This window comes from Chlamydotis macqueenii, chromosome 14, assembly GCF_036417535.1.
Source record: "Chlamydotis macqueenii isolate bChlMac1 chromosome 14, bChlMac1.mat, whole genome shotgun sequence".
NCBI classification, from domain to species: domain Eukaryota; kingdom Metazoa; phylum Chordata; class Aves; order Otidiformes; family Otididae; genus Chlamydotis; species Chlamydotis macqueenii.
The window spans coordinates 15,694,316-15,716,214 of record NC_141569.1 but is presented as its reverse complement, the minus strand read 5'-3'; the positions used below and the strand labels follow the sequence as shown (position 1 = coordinate 15,716,214).

The 21,899-nt window shown below is 44.8% G+C and overlaps 1 protein-coding gene across 1 annotated transcript in view; it reads right to left on the bottom strand.

Annotated features, from left to right (window-relative positions):
• Window positions 1-21,899, bottom strand: part of RASGEF1C (RasGEF domain family member 1C) — a 69,442-nt gene that overhangs the window by 25,903 nt on the left and 21,640 nt on the right. Inside the window, exons 2-3 of the mRNA XM_086759102.1 lie at window positions 1,781-1,963; window positions 27-149 (exon numbers count right to left, since the gene is read on the bottom strand). Coding sequence (XP_086615228.1) covers window positions 27-149; window positions 1,781-1,957 — 300 coding nt within the window. The 5' untranslated portion in view covers window positions 1,958-1,963. The remainder of the gene's footprint in view (window positions 1-26; window positions 150-1,780; window positions 1,964-21,899) is intronic.

Here is a 21,899-nt window from a genome sequence, read left to right as displayed (position 1 = left end):
CGTTACTGCTGTAAAGATACACTAACCTTGTCCAACACGGGGTCGTCCAGCCGCTGCTGCTCAATGCACTTGTGACAAACTTGAGACAAAAGCTCATGGGGTTCGATGAAGAGTCTGGAACTCAGCAGGAATGTAAAGATATAGGCTTTCTGTGAGAGACAGACAAGCAGACCTGCTGTAAGCAGCCACACAGTGGGTAATATCAGCCATAAAAGCCCCCAACTCCACAGTTTTTGCATTTCCACTGGGACAGACCTTTATGTCTAAAAGACATAAGAATTCCTGACCCTGAAAGTGGAACTGGTTACCAGTGGGTGCAGGAGGCAGCAGCACCTCCTTCTTCCACAGCATCTACTTCCAGCCTTTGGTTGCCCAAACCCTGTGCAAACATCCAGCAAAGATAGCGTGCAGGTCACTACAGGAGCAAGCCCATGTACAGGAGACAGCACAACCAGGGATGCATGGAGGCCGGTGAAAGCTAAACGAGTAGACACTCAGGCATCTCTGTGTTGGACTGGGTTGTGAGCTGCAGATGCCCCCAAATTAGTCACATCTTGCTATTGCCCTGCAAGTCTCACCCAGTCTGTTTTAAGGAATATTTCATTTATTCTACTAACTCCCCAAAATTCATTTCTATCAGCCAAGCCATATCATATGCAGTCCCACATCTGTGAAGCTGTGGGAAGCAGGCCTGTTGGATAAATCCTTAGATTATGCAAAATATTCCAGCAGTGAATTTAAAATATCTGCATGAATCCTCAGTTGTTTGCATCCTGACCCCTCCTGGTGCCTGAATTATCTTCTCTCCCCCAGACCAAGCCATGCTCCTGAGCAGCAGGTGTAATATTACATATCACACGTTGCTTAATGAAAATCTCACAGCCTAATCTGTCCATTACCTATTTTTATTGCCTTTCTGTTCTTTTTTTTTTTTAATTGGCATGCTTCTTTATTACTTATTTTTAGCTGATCAGAAACTGAGCTGTGAGTAATTTAAAACATGCTGTCTGCTCTGCATTGATAACTTTTGTAGTCTTCCAAACTGCCCAGAAGTCAATGCTACTCTGTGCTTTGAAATACAAGCCTTTCCATAGAGATATATTAGCACTTAGAAGTCTTCCAGTCACACTCTGTCCTGAATTCTGCTGAGGATGTGCAAAATCCAGTGAAGTCAATGGCTTGCAGGACCATAAACCTGCTTCCAGTTTAGATCCTCATGCTGCTGGTGAAGAAATACTGAACACTGACTATGGAGCAAGGATTAGGATCCAGACTGTACTGTCCAGCGAGACTGCAAAGCTGCTGTGAATGTAACCACAGGTAAATTATGAACGCCTCAGAAGGAGCATCTCTGTTGTCACTGAGAGAATGCTTTGTATGTGCTGACAAACCTGGATGACTTCAACAGTTACTGAAACTCAGCTAATTTAATGCTTCAAGTTTTTTTCCCTTGGTCTTCATCTAAACCTCTCTGGGATGCACTGCTATTTTTGAAGTGTTCTGACTGTCTATCACTAATTCATCACCACCACAGCTTTCCCCCCCTCACCCCCTTCTTTTATTTAAAAGCAATATCAACTTTGGGATCTGCTTTTTGATGGGAACAATTATACAGCAGTGAAACAGCATTTAAAGCAATGCATCAATTTACCAAGCTTTAATTGTATGCATCTTTTAAATTAGCCCTCTTAATTCAAAATTTAACACATTTGCACTTTCGCATAAAGTGCTGCCCCAATTCATCAAAATTAAACTGTTTATTATACTGAGAATTGCTTACTTCGGGGTAGTAATCAGTGGTAGGTATGAGATGCTGGATTAGAGCATCCAGAGATGCTGAGGTAAGGTTTCCATCCTGGAAGATCAGTCCTCCTTGTTCATCTTCTTTCGAAGTATGTAGATGAGGGCTGAAGCCACATGGGGTAAACATACTGGTAGAACCCAGTGTTTGGGGCATGCCTTCCTACAACAGAGAGAAACTCACATCAGGGATAAGATCCATCACATTCACAGCCACATCTGTCTTCTGGTTGATTTGAAAAACACAAGCCATTAACGAGAGCTTCCTGTTCACAAAATTAACATGATCACTTCATTATAACCTCTTTTATTGGTGTCATTGGTAGACCATGTGATGGGAAACACATCAGAAAACAGGACATTTTGATTTATGCTTTTGGGCCAGAAAGGGACATCAGCTGCTTTGGGCTTCCACGCCAATCAACAATATCTGTGATGACCTCCTTTTTGCTATGAGCTCTGGTCAGTCCCATGTAGGAGAGGCAAAATACTTGGGACTTCATTTCTGCAGGTTCCTGAGCAGACCAGAGCTGCTTGTTTGCACCTCTGTCCCCTTGAGAATGAGGCAGGGAGAATTTAGGGTGAGAAAGGGAGAGAAAAGGGGTGCTACCCAAGGCTTGCTCAGGAAGAACCTTGAGAAATGCTCTGCAGCTCCCATGGGACCACAAAGGCGTCAGAGTGAGCGAGGGGTAGCAGCAGAAGCAGAAGTCAACTGGAGGAGGATGCAAAAATGAAGGGAGTTGGAGAGCTGAAAAGAGATTAAAGAGGAACAAAGAGAGAAATGAGGGAGAGGGAGAAGGCAGACACCTGCACTATTTTTGGAGCCTGTAGTCAGTCCTGGATCTAAACTTAGGCACTAAATAAATGTTTCAAAAAGATCCTGAGTGCTCATCGACTTCACTAGAGATGCAGAGTGCTCAGCACCTTTGAAAAGGAGGCCAGGCAAACTCAGAGCGTGCAGCCCAGTTTCAGGCTCCCTGTATATCAGTTCTCTGGGCTCTCTAGGTTGCATTCTAGGCTCCAGCTCAATTTTGTAGCTTAGAATCAGCTTTTAATGTTTTTGTTTTTTTTTTTTTTCCTGCTGAGCAAAGCTGGTTTGTTCCTGAATTGGTGCAGGGAAATGACAGATTTTGCCCTGAGAGCTTCAAAGCGTGTCCAGCTGACTCTGAAATGCCCCCCAGAAGCTGCCCCACTCTCAACAAGAGGCAGTGTTATAGGATGTGGACTGGGAAAAGGACAGTGCATGCTCACTCTCAGGTCAGCTAATATATCATCCAGAGCAAAGGACCCCTCCATGACATAACAATTTGCTTCTAAATTTGACTTTACTTGGTGTGAGGGAGGATGGGAAAGACTTGAATAAAGGAAAGAGTCCTAGAGCCAACCTCTAGTCTTCTGAGCAGCTACAAAACATCTCCCAGGACTCCAGCTCTCCCTCCTGAGCACAACCTCTGTCTGCTGGAAGAGCGAGATCTGCACCCTGCAGGCCGCTGAGCCGGCACCCACCTCCCACGTCGGAAGGCCCAGGGCCACGGGCTGACGCTGCCTGCCGCTACACCTCCGCCTGCGACCCGTCCTGCCAGTGCTGGCGCGGGCAGTCAGATAGGCCCTATCTTCCAATATAATTCTCTGCTCTGTTCTTCACTCTGTTCCATCTAGTATTCTGCCTCTTCACCATCCCACAACTTCAAACGCTGCCCCATGGATTTGGCCTAAAAACCCGAGTTCGCATTTCTCCCTCACGTATATTGGTAAATGCGCTGTGACCCAGACAGCCTGGCTTTAGTTACGTCAACAGTCGTTGTATTTGCACCTGCAAATATCCTTGTGTGCAAAAGCACCTCTCTGCCTGGCACAACCCACTACCCGCCTCAGCTCGGCGCAACCTTGGGCCACCGAGGATGAGAAGAGCCACATGCCTGTAAGCCAGGCAGGGTGTGAAGCTCTGGGAGAGGCTGAGTCCCAGCACCGTGGGAGATCAGGCTTTACAAGCAAAACTTGGGTGACTTCATCCTTCAAAGGAGGGACTGTTTGCCGGGAGCCACCGGGTCGGTTACTGTGTCTTATCTCCTTCTGGGAGGCTCACACGGGCTGGGAGCGCAGCCTGTCTCCGGGATTTGCAATCAAACAAAAAGAAACCAAAATGTCAAAACCAACAAAAATCCTGCCTGGACTGGAAAATAAAATAGATGTCAGGGATTTTAGTTTAGTTTAAAGACCAGAATATTCAAGTGTCATCCCAGCCAGAATGGAAGTTGAAGTATCCAGTTTTAATGAATGTGCAGATGCGCCTGTTAATAAGGCTCCGCGAGCAAGTAATGGCTGCTTTTTGTACATAGCTCAGACTCTGTAGTAAATGGGAAAGACTGCCAAATCCCATTTGTTACTTTTAACACGCTCTATGTTACGTCTTGTTTCTATGGCAAAAATCCCAAAAAGGATTGCATGTCCCTATAAATCAAGAAATAAATATGAATCTCATGGACATACAGCTGTCTAGATGAGGAAAAGAAAAAGTTAAAACAGCTGTGAACTTACAGGACACGTCCTGGCTTCAGCGTAAAACAGAACTCAAAGTAATAATGTATTCAGTGCAATCCCTCGCTGCCAATGCCATTTTCATTATCAAATAGAAACGTATCTAAACAGGATATTGCCTGAACTTCTGCATCTCATTACGAGAGAAATCTTGCCGAAATACATAGTAATGCTTCTTAAGAAAAAGTTACCATTTTTAAAAAACTGAATAAAAACAGTTGTACAACTGTCACTGAGACATCCATTGTGGGTATTGTTAAGAAATTAAGTATGACTTTTTATTGTGAAGTTCCTGGTCTAATCCTTGTCATATCTGAGCTGGCATCTGGTTGCCATGCAGATGATCTGAAGGTTTTAACTTCATGCCTTTTTTTTTTGCTCAGTGTTGACTGATACTGTTATGTTCACATCAGGAGGAAGGACAACTGTACAGAGACTAAAAACCTCTTGCACTACTAAGCTTGGTAATAACTAACATTAGTATTTGGCTGACAGGAATTTAGGACAAGGACTTCTCTGCTCACACCACCGTTTCTTCTTCTGTTCATGCAGTCTCCAAAGTACTCTTTTCAAAAGCACCAAAAAGAGAAAGAAAGAAAATGCACAGGAAGGGAGACTGATGCAGGGACTGGTCTCCATTACACAGGACCTCCCATGTGGGAGAAGGCAGGACACGTAGCTCCTTCCTTGCCTACAGAAAACCAAGGTTATAAAGTGGAAAAAAGCAGGTTGGACTCTGTACTGACACCTGCACAAAGGCTACTGAGCCAGCACGGTAGCATTGTGCATTGATTTTACAACAAGGTTATGAGGACTGGCAGTGGCACAGGGCAATCAGTAACCCAGCTCTGTGCAAGGGCTGAGCCAGAAGGCACAAGAAAGGTCTCTCCTCACTTGCTGGGGCACTTTGCAATAAGGTTTGCGGCTCACCCCTGTCCCCAGGTACAAGGAAGACAATGGTGTCATACTGGATCATAGTGGGCTCCTCAATGTTGTCCCCGATGTTGGAGAGACCTGGAAAACTGAGTAGGGCATGGCTTAAAGAAAGGACTGCCTCACCACAAACATAGGGTGGGCCCACCAATCCACAGCAAGAGAGGTTCCATGTGCTAGAGGACGGCTACAAGGCTGCCAGCTCTGCCTCCCTGATGCCAGCCAGATTACCCGTGGCAGAGCCATGAGGGTAAATATCCCACCAGCATCCCCCAACCCCACTGCCTGCTGTTACAAAGGTCCCCACGGAAAGTACAGTTAATGCTTACGTGGACACAAAATGTTCAGGAAATATATAATGCGTTTTTCAGCAGCTTTGATGTCATAAGTGTTTTATCCTTTTATCAAAAATTTAATCACACTGTTTACTTTTGATCTTCATTTCATCTCTGCTTTCCATCTGCTCTGCCTCTCTCAAGGGGAAACAAGAGCTGGTAGCATGTGACGAATGGAGTGGGGCTGCAGACTTATCTTCCCACCCACTTAAGTTTCAGATTAACTAAATAAATAAAACCCTTCCCACTTGAGGGATGAAAGGCACAAGCTTTTGACAATCTCCCACCAGAATTACAGTAGCTAGAGAGGATGGTAAGGGAAGGTGTGGAGGCTCGGGTGTCCATCTGTACCATGAGGGAGGCTCCAGTTCCACTTGATATCCTGACAACGACGGTGGGCTCCTCCTTGCAAGAACTCAGGATTTGGAAGTCAGTGCTCAGTGACCACGAGCAGGGGATAAATCAAGGGTATGACAGACTCAAGGCCAAGTATAATTTGGCAAGGCACAGCCTTTAACAAATATCCCTAATCTAGAGTGAGTTGGACTGGTTCTTACTCCCAACTAGAGAACAGAGATGGGAGACGTCTCCCAGCCCATCCTGTCTCAATCCTGCAAAAGTCTTTATTGATCAAACTTTCACCAAAACCAGAGAGTTCAAGGAAGTGAAAAAGGTTAACACTAAAACATTTTGGAAAAATATCTTCTTGGATAATTCTTGGCCAGCTTTAGTAACCAAACCTATTACCTGACCATTGCTAATCTCTCTATGTGACATTGGAAGACACTTTGATCAACAACGCTTCTGGTCTCTGCCACACTCTCCCTGCAGGTCAGGACACGGCACGAGTCCTTGAGCCGTTCTCCATGAAGCACTCACTTTCTGCCCCATCCCTGAAGAATGAAGCCAGCTCTGCGCTCTCAGGCAGGCCAGCACAAGACACAGTCGGGTCTCACCTGCCTCGGTACCTGCCCACCGCTGTCACACAAGCCCTAAGTACCAGTGGGCTCAGCAGAAACTTCAATACCAGGTGCTCATTTCTCTCTACTTTACTTTCAGTAATTTTCCAGCTATTCATCTTTGCAGACAAAAAAAAACCTTCAGAAGATAATCATAGTGAGTTAAAATTCAGATTTTTCTCTATTTCTTTTGTAGGGAGGGAAGCAGAGGAAAGGGGAGAGAGAAAGAATTCTAATGTTTCGGAAAACAAAAGGAAAACCACTGCAAAGTAATTGCTTCCAGTTGTCAAGGCCATGGTTATAAATGTTTTTTCAGCAGGAGTACCTGCCATTAACAAACGCATAATGTATTTGATGCTGCTGTAATTAGGAAACTGGTAGCAGATGTAACTTTCTTTTCACCTTTTCAACAGGCCATAAAACATTCAATTTACAGACCATGAAGTTGTGAGAGTGCAGAAAACTCAACCTGTCAATCCCAATACTGTTGGAAATGGTTAAATGAGCAACATAATGAAGCTACGCAACTTAGAAACACAAAAGAATCACAAGGGAAAAGAACCGTGGGATGAGAAAGGTGGGGAAAACACTTAACTGCAATATTCTCCAAACTCAATGACGACGACTGCATCTCGATGCGGGCTGGCTCCCTCCCCTTTTCTACTCATTCCTTGGAGGAACTGAGGCACTTTACTGAGATTCCCATGAACAAGACTGCAAGAGCAGTAAGTGAATTTAAGGGGTTTGGAAATCTAATCAGAATTAGACAACAATTCTATTTCCTTTGATCCCACCTGGCTCTCACCTCTTACACATCTCCCCTCCCAAATCACATCCCTAAAGAATTCAGCCCAACATGCGGAGCCTTCTTTGGCTGCTGCAGATCAGGAGGGGACGGAAAACTCCTGACAAAACAGCCATCGCAAAAAGCAACCTGGGGAAAAGTAAAAGAAAGGAAAGCAGAGCAGCAGAGAGCGAGAGCTCAGCTCTACAATGTGTCCTTGCATGTGGCGCCCCGGGGCAGGGGAAGGATGCGGGCCAGGAGCCTCATGGTGCCTGGAAAACTTTTTCCTGTGTAAAATTTCTTTTGGGGGTGACAAAATTCCACTACACACTTGGTTTGGCCCAAACTGAAGTGCTCCGAACTGTCCTGGAAATTACTGGAGCCTGAAGTTCAGCGAAGTGCTGCTGCCCATCGCCATTCCTGGGGAGCAGAGGCAGGGGGTGGCGAAGCCCCAGCCCTCAGCACAAGGTGGGGAGGGGGACGCACTGGGAAGCTCTGACTGAGGAGAACAGGCTGTGAGAGCAACCGAGCTGCAGCTCCCATGGGGCACCAGGGAAGCACCTAAAGCACAAATCCTCTTCATCAAGTTTTTTACAGAAAAACCGAAACCAAAGTGACCTCTGCTGTAAAGAGCAGCTACAAACTCACAAACTAAGCAATTCTTGATGGGTTTCCAACTTCCCCATGAAAAGCAGTCTAACTCAAAAGAGTAATTCCAAAGAGTCAGACCAGAAACTGGGCCCAGCACTTCCAAACCAGCATTTACATCACCCCAGGAGTGACCCGAACATGCAGAGAAGCCCTCAATCTCCATCCTCTCCCTGTGAGCATTTGGACAACTCGCGGAACAAAGGCACAAAAATGATCTCGGCTTCTTTCTCCAACTTCCAAACCAGAAGGGCCTGGCATGAGCGGCGCTAGCAGCGTAACTTCATTCCCTTAAAGACATTGCAACGTGACAGGAAAAAGATGGAACTCAAACCCTACAGAAATTACTGGACTCTGCATCTCGCGTATTTACTCTGGGCTGGAAAAAGAGCTTTTATTCTCCGAGATACGCACACTGCTGCATTCAAAGCCAGCCAATGGAGAGGCATGCGTACATCTACTAGCTGATTTTTTTCTATCGTGTCAGTGAGAATGATCACAGCTACTCTTGTACTAGAGGTTTATGAGAAATATCTTGCAGCCAAAATACTACAGTGAAAAAAAAGCTACGTGAGCCAATTACCTCGAAATCTGACGGACATGCCTCAGAAAGAGGCCCAATTTCTAGGTAAGGAGGCATTAAATCAATTACCAGCACGACGCAAGCAAGAACAAGGTCACCTTGCTGAAGGAATATTTCTGTTTATGCTCACGTTGGAGTATTTTGTTCGATAGAGAAAAATGAAAACCTGATTATCATGAATTTGGTAGACTGGTCTGAAGCAGAATGTAAATCAGAAACAAGAAGATTTATGGCCAATTAAATTGAACTCCAATCAAAATCCCATTCAGACAACAGTTCCCTGGGGGCTTCAATTTGTTAGTGCCACATTTTTTTAATAACTTTCTTTTTCATGTAACATCAGCAATAATAAAAGCCCTTCAATAACAAGCAGAGCTATGAACACGTTATTTGTCTTAAAATGCCATCATTGCCTGGAATCAGCACTGAAAGGATGCAGCGTAATCACTCAGGAGCAATCCCCCCATAAAACTGCATGGATATAGAGCTTTTTTTTTTTTTTTCTTTCCTCAGTCTCAGAACAATTTCTCTTTTCCCATTAATTTGGTTCAAGACTGAAGTATTTCTCCTGAGTGAGTTGGCGCTGGCATGGGACTGAACGCAGCCTCTGATGTCTCAGACACTTTCCCAGTATTGCGTGAAGTACAGGGCTGGTGGCATATCTGTGCCTCATCATGATCAGATTTCTAGTAATATCAGAAGGAGAATGCCTCCCAATATATTCCAGATGCCCTTGACAGTATTCAAATGCATGCTGAAGGCAGCAGTCTGGATTTCTCTCACTTCAGGCTAGGAAATCTATTTTCTGCTCTACTGTGCCTCTCTCCCCTTTGCCTCCCCTTCCCCCTGAGTTCCTAGTAAAACCCTTAGACAACATAAAAACTATTCTGGTCTACAGGATTTTTTTTTTTTTCCTTAAGAAAAATTTATCCCTTTTCTTTCCTTAAGAAGGATCTCCTTTTCCTTAAGGAAAGAAAAAAGGATAAATAGAACATAAGTGGACTGAGGAAAATGAAAGCGCTTAGAGTGGGAATGAATTACTTTATCTTTTGTAAAACACATAATTGCAAAATTTGCCCCAAGTGAAGTCAGAGCTCAACCAGGCATGGACAGAGAGGGAAATCCCGGAACAAAACCATGCAGGCAGCGTTCCCAGAAACCACTGACATCAACAGGAGCCTTTTGGCTCAGTTCAGTCATTGCTGATGGGCCACCACTGCGACTGCCTGGAAATCAGTCAATGCTTGGATTTTCTTGCTTAGGCAGTAGAAGTGGCGAGGAGAGGAAGTTATTTAAGGATACCTAACAGTTCTCAATCTGGAGGGCTGTGCAGTTTTATAGGGCAGTCTGGGCTGTAGCATCATCAAACTAACACTTATAAGCGAGAAAGCTGCTGTGGGAATTGTATTTAATATCTAAATACACAGGCACGACATCGCAACTGCCTTCAGACCTCAGCAGCTGCCTCCTCTCGAGGAACAGCTTCTTCCAGGCCAAACCTGGAGGAATCAGAGTGGCTTAAAAGCAGCATGGCAGAGCCTGACCCTGCAACACCGACAGCTTCGCGTGAGCAAGGACGGCTCTCCCCATCTAAATGAATGCTGTCTCCACCGCATGCTGTCAGAATTACAATGGAAAGCCTGTAAATAAAACAGAAATGCAGACCTCCGTCCTCGTCTCATGACATCTTGGTGAGAACAAGCCCTGACAGGAATAAAAACCTCCCACACTAAGCAAAGCAATTCTGCTATTTATGCAGAAGGAAGAAGGAAAGCTGTATATCAAACAAATAATTACAAGAGCAGCTTTATCAGTCCCTGCTGATTACTCCCAGCTCGGTTTGATGATTCTGCCAGCGCTCCGCAGGTTGTTCAGAGAGGTGCATGTCACAACATTTCACTTGCAGCTCTTTCATTTATTAGCACCTACTGCTACCTGTCTCTCAGTCAAAAATCTTGGCATACATTTAGAAATTGGTCTCCTGAAGTCTGTCAGGGAGGTTTAAAAACCTATAAATCATATTTCTATATATACACATACCTCCTCAGATAGAATCCACACATGAATATGAATGCATAATGATGTCTTTGGGGCATTACATATGTATGTGCAGTTATATAGAGGCGTACACATTTTCACCCCCTCCCCAATATATAGATACCACAATTCAAGTGACTTGCTTATCACTGCTCCAGTTTGAGTGGGACAACATTCCTTTGGACTTTTGCTTCCCAAATTCAGTAAAATACTAAATGGATGAGGGTCTAATCTGTATCTCAGAAAGTATCAATGCCTTCTGAACAGCAGCATAAGCTCTGGCTGTCACCAATGTCCATTTGTCACCACTGTTAATTACACTGTGTTTGAGCAATGCTCTGTTACCAGATTAGCACAAATGTCTCTCAGATTTTTGCTCTTTTTTTGCCACGGTCTGCAGGCACCCCTGAGATTTACGTCCCACTGCAAGGCATCGTTTGTGGTAAGCACCTCTGTGCTTCTGTGTGCAGTGCCCAGCCCAGGGGATGGACAACCAAGCACTGGATTTATGGTGCTCACATCCCCTGTCCTCCACTCGCCTTCGGGAGCTATGCACAGGATCGTAGACAGGAAAACTGAGAGGTCAGAGGTGAGCCCATCAATGATGGATGGGGTGACACAGGCTCCCTACCGAAATTCTCCTCCCAAATATCCCCTCAGCGGTGCCTGGAGAGAGACTGATGAGGCCACTCGAACACAGGACTTCACTCCCTGCCAGGGAGGAGAGACGGAGCACAGGCAGTACACCAGTGCAGCCAGCATTAGGCTCTGTTCTCAGCTATAGATTTGGATTATTCATCCGAGCTGCCCTGGAGTGCTCCAGACTGATGAGCAGGCTCTTGTGCTCTATGGATGGCATATGGACGCGTCTCCCGACAAGAAACGAGCTCGTGAGCTTCTGGATTTCCCCTTCTGGAGCACCATCTGTGCCTGCTCCCAGTCCCACCACCCGCTACCGCGGCACGACCCGAGGCAGCCGGGCACGCGCTAGTGCTGGGGTGCTCGCCAGCCCTGCGCTTCTCGCACGAGGCGAGAAAGCAGCAACGTCATCCATAGCTGTCCCCAGATTTAAACACATTCACGCTGGAACATGCTCAGCCCACGCAAGTTCAACCTTTGCTTGGGCAGGCAAGGAGTGCTCTGCTGACAGATTTTCTCTGGCTGCATTAAGTATTAAAAAAAAAAAAAAAAAAAAGAAAGCAAAAAAAAAAAGAGAAAAAAGAAGAAGAGACTCTGCTGACATTTAGGATAACACAGCAAGTCTGTAGCTGGAAAATGGAAAATAAATCCCTCAGCTTCAGAAAGAGGAAATTTAATCTGCAGCCCAAGCACCATCGCAGGCGGTGCATCCACGCGGGAGCCCACACGCATCCTACGGGGCTCGCACACCCCAGGGAAGCACGGCGCCCAGCCCCGGACCACCTCCTCCCCAGCAGGCAAGGGGCGGGGGGAGTCACCACCGAGCTGACTAATTGCTCATTAGCCAAAATTAACTCTGCGAGACAATTCTGTGATCACTGCTAGGAGTCTGTCATTAAAAGGGACTGCGACCATTAGTGCTTTGCTTCCTACCAAAGCACCAACCATGTGATGTTCTGGCTTCAGGATAAACAATCTACTCTCGGAGAAACATGGGAATTGCCCACGCCCCATCCAGCTCACCCGTCTGCCTCTCACGCTGGCCACCATCAGGTGCACCGCAGAAAGCGGCAAGAACAGAAATATGATGGTTTGCCCACTATAAGCAGCTTTTTTCTGCTCTCAAGTAGTTAGAGACCAGTTCACACCCTGAGGCACGAGATTTAATATCCATCCAAAATCTGCTACTGATAGTTACTCTCAGTGCCCGTATAAAAATTACCGCCTTCATAAACCAGCAAGCAGAAGCCTTCCTAGAGCCCTGGTAGGGAGCTCGGTGAAATACACGTGTGTTGAAGGAGCTGACTTTAAATATTAGGGGATGAATTTTTTTCTTGGCATCATTCCACCAATTTTTGTGGTATAAAACCCAGGGGCGAATATGGTCCAAGATATACACAGAAGGAGCTAAATTCTGAACTGCACTTGCTGACCTCATAACTCTCCAGCAGTTGAAATGTGGGTTACAAAGCCAATTTCCATAAAGGCCACGTTCAGCAAACAGTGGGAGACTGTGCTGACTCGAGCTGTGTGAGTGCACCACCGAGATATTTCCCACATAATTTACATTCATTCCATACTTTTTGGAAGTGCTCCTCAAAAGATGGTGTCAAGGGTGCAAATCCTATAGATCAGAAAGATATGCGACCCGTTGGAGAGCACAGAGCTTTTTAAACTCGCTATTCTGGTGCTTTGAGAAGCCACAAACAACGCATGTGGTTTTTCTTCCCCCCAGTCTCCAAGGCTGCAGGGTAGCAGCTTGCTCAGCGTACAGGCAGCCAAGACGGGGACACGCACACCCCACTCCGTGATGCTTGAACAAGGACATGCTAGACGGGAACACAGGGAAAATCCCAACTTTTGTCCATGGACAGGGCCCAGCGTAAAAAGCTGTATTCATCCATTCATTCTGCATATTGCTCGAGCAACAGTGAGGTTTTTAAAGCAGCAACTACCTTTGTTATGAAATTGTACTATTTTAATAACACAACAAACAACCTGACACAAAATTTGAACATACACCAGAGCTGTTACCCTGTGGCTAAATGTCTCACTTAATCGCCTAAGACTCCAGACCTGCACAGACAGAGACTGCACAACAGGATTTTAAACTCTGTAGGGGAATTTCTGGTAAAGTTATGCATGTCCAGATATGCAACTATGTAGGATTTGCAAAAGGAAGAGTCTAATATCACCTGTAATCTCTCAAGCCCACAGATTTATACATGCAACTTAAGAAAATCCTTGATTTTCCACTCTACATGGGAAACTGGATGAATCACATGCTCAAATGAGGTCTGACTTCGCCACATAGCTGGGGCCAAACTCCAACCATCTTGTTTCTGCCCAAACAAACCCTCAAAATCAGTGTGACTACTCAAAAACTATGCTGCTGCTTCTTGCGGATAAGGGGAGTCACCTCTGCTCCCCAGATACAATTGACTGCTCATGTAAATATTTACAGAACAAGGTTAGATATCACATTGAAAAATTCAGTCTGTGGTATCTGCAAATTTTCTGGAAGCGCTAATACCAAAACCAGAAATGTGCAACTTGTCTTGAAACGTTTATTCAGCTAAACAATCATTTCAGTTTGAATAATTCTGAAGGAGCTGAGCCAGCAGCCTGTTTCAAACAAAGAATATTGACAGGAATGAGCAAACACTGGTTTATGCTGAATTTAAGGAAATAACTAGAAGACACATACAGCCCATTGTCAACTGGATATAAAACAAGTAGGAATACTTGATAGAAGGGAGAGGCTTCAAAGGCTATGTTAGTACTACTTAGGATTTAAATAATAATGGAGACTGGCGGTCGAGACATCAGCATTGTGTCCAAAACTTGCATGGATGGGTTGCCAGTGCAAAATGCCCTGCACGGACCCAGGCTGGGAACAGGACTCGGGTTGCATTCACACATTTACTGCCACAGGAGTTTGCAGAAGGATGGACACAGGACAGATGAAGATTTCATTGCTAAATGCTTTGCTGGGATGTCCCCAGCTGCAGCTATGATGGACACAGGGTATAAGAATCTGATTAAGAAACAATTTGAACTCCATAAAGGAAAAACTGTGGAAATGAAGAACACAATGAAGTGTGCAGCATTCAATGCAACCAAAACAGGGGTTTGAATGTCAGTTTGTAAACAACACTCATTGGACCAAAAAACATAACAATGGGAGAGACTCACACAAGCCTTCTCCGAAGTTTTCAGCAGTACAGCTGAGGAGTTGAAATGCCGTATAGAAACAGCGATGCCCCTTCTGATGCATTACAATGCTAAGCTTTAGACGTGGTGTGTGGTTATTCTGTTCTTTGGGAAAGGACTCTAAGATCCAGGATGCTTTCCTTGCATTTCAAGATTTCAAGTCCCCATTTCAGCAGTCCCTGCTGTACTTTTAGATGGCGCTGAAATTTCACAGTCGGTATTTCCTTGGTGACACAGACAACTACCGAGAGAATCCATTTACAAGGGAACCAGGGAGGTAACCAGCTGGAAACCCATGATGAAGGAAAGACTACTTGTTACCTCCCTGAGGGAGGCGGGGGAGAGTAAAAGTTAATGGAAGGATAATCAGGAACTCTTCAGGGATCTCAGTTTATAGGCCAGAAGCATATATAACCGAGACTTGTTTGCATATCAAGAGACTACAGGAGAAGGTGTGACAGCCAAATGCAGCTTATGAAAATATGGCTATCTGTAAAGCTGATAGCTTCCTCGCATGTGAAAACACAATCCTAATGCTCAACTTGGCAAGTGAAGACTAAATAACATCAATACGTCTGTTTTGGGCAGCCTGTACAGTAAAATAGCTTCTTATGACTTTCACAGTGTTTTCGGCAGACGTGCCTGGGACTCAGGGAAACAAGCTGGTGTTTTAGGGATTTCAAGGATCCCTGCTTAAAATATCTACAAAAATGAAATACTCAAGCTTTAAAACAACATGGTAGAATTGGGTGCTTTTTAATGGTCAGTGAAGAAAAAAAAAAAAACCCAACTCTGAGATTGCTCAAAACCACCATGTTGTGCTACAACAGGACAAGATGTAATTCAGCTTAGACAGAGCTCTGGGTATTTAAGTTCTTCAAAGAGTTTTAACAGATTCAACTACAGAGAAGCTGCAGCGTCCAAAAGCACAGCTGTAACAGCTGCTTACCTACTCCGCAAACACCTGAAGCAGCGCGTGCCTACAGTCATGTCACCTCACCTGGAGACCTCCCCGTACCTCAGCAGGGCTGAGAGTCCTTGTCACTGCTGGCACGTGAGCCCTTTTATGGCCACATGAGGAGCCTGCCTAGATCTCCTTTCCTTCTGTGCTGCAATAAGCATTTTGTTCAATATTATCTTCTAAATAGAGGGATCTGTGAAGATCCCCCCCTTTGCACCAATACTCCAATTCCATTCTGCATATTTAATAATCCCCTCAGCTGGTCCCTGCAAGCACCACCGCGCTTCGGCCAGATCCGTGCCCCGTCCTTCCTGCCAATGCCAGCACAAAACTCTTTCCCTTCCTGCTCTGGACTGGTTGGCAATATCGCTACAGCCTATTAAGCAGTATGAAAAGAGAGGATTACTAAAAGCTTTTCATTGGGCTAAGCAATCAAATGCAGGATTTTATTATTAGAATCTGTTTTGTCAAAAAGGAGGATATTGGCCAAGATTATCTCAGCCTGTTTTGTGATTATTTCAGTGAAATCTTTCATGTTGGCCAAATCCAGAAATGTGTGGGAAATTAAGTTATTTAGCCCATTATGTCTCTTTTACCATACTAATGACCAATATTCTTCTTTATTGTTCAGGGCATTTTTAAGTGTGTGCCTGTCTTTCACAAATATATAATTGCTTTCTTGTTTATAATTTTTATTAATATAGTGAGGATTTAGATTACTACCACATATTACTTGGTGAGAAAACGACCCCTTACATATGGTACAAATCACCAACATTTTCCAGGACTGTAGTCCATTTTACCAGCCAAGTCATTTCTCAGTGGGAACTTAATTCCGAAATTCCCATATCCTCCACTTTTAAAACATCCCTTTTCATGTTACATCAGCTCTTCATTCCGCTCCACTGCCACACACCATCAGAAGCCAGAGTCAAGAGGTTATTCCAGAGCTCAGTCTGTCATTATTCAATGCCCATTTCTACAAAAGCCTCCAGGAGCTTCCAATTTCCAAACGACCCTCCCACAAGGAAAGGTTTTGTTCCAGCACCATGTCCCCATCCTCTCTAGAATCCTGTGATTTTTTTTATTCCCCTCTCTCACACCCGCATATCTTGGATAATTTTCACCTTCTCTAGGTGGTTCAATGACACTTTTGATTTGCAAGTGAGTTCAGGCAGGAATTTTGCCGGATGAGTAGTTTTGCTATCTGCATGCGTTTCGCTATCGCATCAGTACTGGCTTTCTTCCAATCAGGAGACTTAGAAGAAGCCAGAAGAGGTCTTTGTATTCAGACCAAGCCTTCTGCTGAGCTGTGGGCACTATCTGTAAAGTGACTCTATGAAAATGACATCATTGTGTGGCAAACGTGTTCTTCCTACAGTAAATTCGTTTGGCACACAAAGTCAAAACCGAGCTTTTTCAAATTGTCAGCATCTCGAGCTCAGTCTTGCAGCTAAATACCGCGTGGTGTTCTTTCTACTTCACGTCTCACACACCAGCAACAAGACAAACTCAGCAATCAAATCCAAGCTGGTGCTTTTTGTGATGACTCACAGAGTTGATTAAAATACAATTGCTCTCCCAGATCCGCATTGGCTCTAAATGGCAGCAAATGTATCCGAGAGGTGTCTCTCAATTCCCCACCCTTTGTTCAGAAAATTAAACATACACAGAGAAGAGATGGATGCAGTAATGGAGTGTGCATTTTACCCTCGTTTGTAACCAGCCCAACTCTTAACTAATGGGGCTTAATGTAGTTATACGTTATGATTTCAGATGGGTGCCTTTACTCACGTCGAGTTACGCGCTCCGTGAGCAGCGGGAACAAAACCACGCACTCACCAAGTGAAGCACTGAGAAATAAGGCTAGAGTGAGACTGTAAGTTAAAATGACATTTAGTAGCGTAACAGCCACGTAACCTCAAGATAGAGGGCTCTTAACCCATAGCAGGTTGATTTCTAATGCTGTGTTTGTCACAGGTAACATGAAGTTATGTGCTGCCCAGACAGCAGCGACACACAATAGAGAAACCTTCAGTCTCTCTGAAGGCAAAAATATTCGTCCTTGTCATCCAGCGAAAGACGGCAACCCCAGCCCAGCGTGTGTTATAATCACACCAGCACAGCAAACCAAGGGAGAGGAAAATTAAAGCAGCAAAGAGGTAGTGCCTACCTTTTGAATCAATTTATCTCAGGGCATGCCTGCGGCCCTCCTCTGCTGTGCACTGGCAATGTCTCCAAAGCAGTCAACAAATATCGACCTCTAAAACGCCAGCCAGACTCTTCTGTATGAACCTTGGATGTGACTCAGCGTGGGAATACATCTTCAAAAACAAGAGTTCAGACAGAATTCTCTTAAAAAAAAATTCCCAAACAAATAGTTCATTTCAAATCGCTCTTCCTTCTTCCTTTTGTTTTTGTTTTTAATTGCACCAGGAATGAGCTTTTTTGGGCTGCTATTTTAAAGTCTAGGCTTAGGAGAAATTCTGCCAAGTCCTAGCAAAACACAATGTAATTTTAAAATTACAGTCTGACAAACTACCGCTTTGAGAGAACGATCATCTTCTAAATGACTGGGCAGGCTGTCTCAAATCGCTGCTTTACATGAACTGGAGAAGGGGCCACAAGAATGCGTAGCAGTCACTGCTCTAACTCCATGCAGGCCCTGGATTTCAAAGACATCTGAACATCACCACATTGCTAATGAAAATCCAAGGGAATTGCTTTGCATCATCCTTGCTCAGCCTGAGTTTGGTGACCATGCTGAAGCCTCAGGATAGTACTGAATCAAGTCTGCTCGTGCCTTGTTACAACTCCAGATCGATACCACGCTGCTCCATCAAATAGCAATAAATCATGGCTCCCAGATATAATTAACATCCTTTGTGTTATTTAAGTCTGAGCTGGACTGAGCATGAGAGAACGTTACTCAGAGCCCAGGCACACAAGGAACAGCTGTGATCACCTAAACATGTCTGATAATCTAGACAATAATCTGGATTCAAGATGGAAGTAGGACTGGAAAAGCAGTGATGGATGATCTCTGGGTCTCACCAGAGACGAGAAAATCATCTATTTTCATTCCTCCAAACCCCTGAACAGCTTTCAGACCTGTCAACAATAAAGTACTCCTTGGCAGGAGCAAAGTAGTCCAGGATAACCCCTCGACACAGCTCTTCCAAAGAAATTTGAGTGCTAGGCAATGGCACCTCCACTATCAATCCCGCTCTGAAATCTCACTCAGCACCTCCTGAAGGGACATGCAGGAAGGATTTGAGAAGCTGTCAAAGCACAGAGGAGACACAGCACTGCCTGCCCTTCGCTCTACACAGTCATACTGCAGGTGCCCAGATGATGCACGGCACAGGGGAGGATGACGAAGGGCCAGGAAGCAGCTGGCTGAAATTGAACCCAAATTTCAGAGATGCAACGCTACGCAGCAAAGAAAAGTGGTTTGGAGAAAGTTCCAGCCACAATGCTGTCTTTTAGTCCCAAACAAGCCTGTGCCCTGCAGTCATCCATCCTGAGTCCGGGCTGAGGAACAGCGTGTGATGTGCTGGCCACACCGCCGACAGCCTTGCTGGCAGGCAATGAACAGCTTTTTGTTGCTGGATGTGAACTCATGGCCTTCAGCTGACTTCCCAGAAGCCACCAGACTTTGAACCTGCACATCACCACGTCCCTACAGCCAAGGTCAGAGCAAACCGTCCACAGTGCCACCTCTCAAGGTGCAGGGCCCAGAGAGCCAACCCCAGCAGCGCAACCTGGGGCCACCTCCACCACAGCTTCTGCCTCCAAACAAGCAGGGTGAAAGCAAGAAAAATACGAGTTGTCTGGTGAACATCTGATTATGGCACAAGCTGATTTATCCAGGGTGGAATTCACCCCTGGATTTGCCCCGGAGGGAAGGGTAAATTCACTTTTAATAGTTTACATACTTGAAAAAATTCAAGCAGCACAAGACACAGCAGACCAAAGCAGGCACGCGTCCCTGTCTTCCAGCTTTAGCTCTACTTGCTGCTGGCTGTAACCATCAACACTGTACAAGATTTATGTTTAAAGCATATTAGTAACACTTTTTAATGATGAAGGAGGCATTTTACCAAACAGTAAATTCTGTGGAAGCTGTGTTTGGCAGAGTTATCAATAATCCTATTAATGACAAGGTGCAATTTCCAGCAAACTGGCAGTGGAAAGGAGATACAGGACTTGCGTGGAACAAAAAGATAATACAATATTATTCCATTGACTGTGCTTTCTCTTAATTGCCTTGTTATGTACGCTTGGGGCACACAATCTATCACGGATGAAGTTGTTTGTTCATAACGCAGCACGCAAGAGGTTTGTAATCCAAGATCCCTCTAGCTGCATTTCAGGATTTATTTCAAAGTTGTCTAATTTTTCTATTTCATGTACGTTTATCCTAATATTAGGAAGCATTCCCCTGAAAAGAAACTGCTGATCTCAATTGTGCTCCTTGTACCGGATTATGCGACTGCTTACTAAGGCTTCAGTCAGTAAGACGGCACAGAGACACACAATTTGCAGACGGACCGCAGATCTCGTGGCGCTCTTCCCTCTCCCCAGGTCTGCAGAAGGGCTGCTGGCCCTAGGGACAGAACCCAACTAATATTCATTTGCGCACGTCCAAGTGACCCACGTTCACCGTGCCAAGGTCAGGGCACATACTGTAACCAAGGCATCCAGAATACCCTTTGCACAATTATGAAGCAACTCTACCAAACTGAATGCCATAATTTTTATATAACAAGCAAACTTTACCCCTAAGAATGTATCTATCCTATCAACACATGAAAAAAACACGCTGGAAACTTTCGACATTGCAGAAAGATGCATTTGAGGCTTTAAAATTATTTAAATGATTTGTTTTCTTTTCAACATTAACTCATCTTCAGGTGTCCGCGTGGGAGGGCAGACAGATGGTTACTCAGCTGAGGAACTGGAGGCTGCTCTGTCTTTGTGCAAGGGTAACAACCAGCAGTCTGGGAAGAAGATGAGCTTCAGACCAGGCCAAAGTCCAATTACAGGAGGAGAGACTGTGGAAACTTCATTTAAGGGAACTGCTCAGATCCAGCTTTTGTGTGGTTTTACTTCAGCTTCAATTCCCCAGACTCTCTCAGATGGATTTGGTCATTATGCCATGAATAGCTAAAAAGCCCAAGGTGCACATTTTTATACCATATATAGTGCTAAGAATGTAAGCTACACTGGGAACGAAGATGATGATGAATGAATTTATATTATTTGTAGTTTTAATTATTGGGTAAATTCCATTTACCACCTAGAATATGAACGTGTTTTATTACAATAATATGCCTTCGGCACGCAGCCAAGGCAGAGCTTCCAAGCAAGGGGGAGGGGGCATTAAATTGTGCTGGCTGGTGTTGAAAGCAGTTGACATTTCTCCATTTCATTTCCTAGGTGCAACATCATAAATAAGCTCAATAAACTGTTGCTTAAAGCCCTGGCCAATTTGAAACCCTACCTGATAGATTTATTTCAAGTATACCCTGTCCTCCAAAGCTGCAGGGAAACAACAACTTATCACTGCCAACGTCTTATTTCTAGACCCTACATTGTCTGTAGCATCAGCAAAGCCAATTTCAGCAGCCCTGCAAACAAGCACTGGAAGTGACTGGAAGCTGATGGTTGCCCACACTCATTGCTGAAGATGCAGCAGATAAGCCAAGTGACATTTAGCTGCCCTACACCACTTGAACTACCAAAAAATGGAGACTATAAAACTGCAGAAACAGATTTGGAGTTTTTCAATTCATACTCCACAGTTTAAGAGAACTAGAGAATTATTCCTTCCTTAGGATAACATAGCAACCAAGTTGACTTGCACAAAAATAATTCAAAGTTGTTCAGAACTTTCTTTTACAAAAGACACCAGCTTGGCATTACATGGCTCTGGCAAACACAAAGCAAAAATCAGCTGAGGGTGTTTCTCCAGGTATGCGTGTGTTAAAATACACACAGGCAGCTGGCATCCTCCATGCAGATGACTGATGTTAAGAGGATCAGGACTTGGACTTCACAATTTGTGGAGAGCCTTACCTTAAAACAAACTGGAGGTGAGACAGTCATGGTCTCATGTAAAATCCAGTTCATCCCCTGACAAGGCTGTTTTCCACCCACCACCCTCTGCATGCCCGGAGTCCTACAGCAGCGTTTCCCTCTCACACATTCAATGCAGTAGTTTGGCCTCTGATCCCAGCTGGAGCTGCTGGGCAGAGGGAGACAGTCCAAGAGATTTCCACATTATCATGGCTCTCCACAAATGACTTCAAAGGAACACACAGATCCTATCTTCAGGAGATTAGCTGGAAGTGTATCGCCTGCGTAGGCAAGCTTGTTTCAGTCTTTCATCCTGTAATTTGCAGGATCTCCATACAGCAGAGAGAATTCAAGACCACATTTGCCAAAGCCTCCTACACTGGGTCTG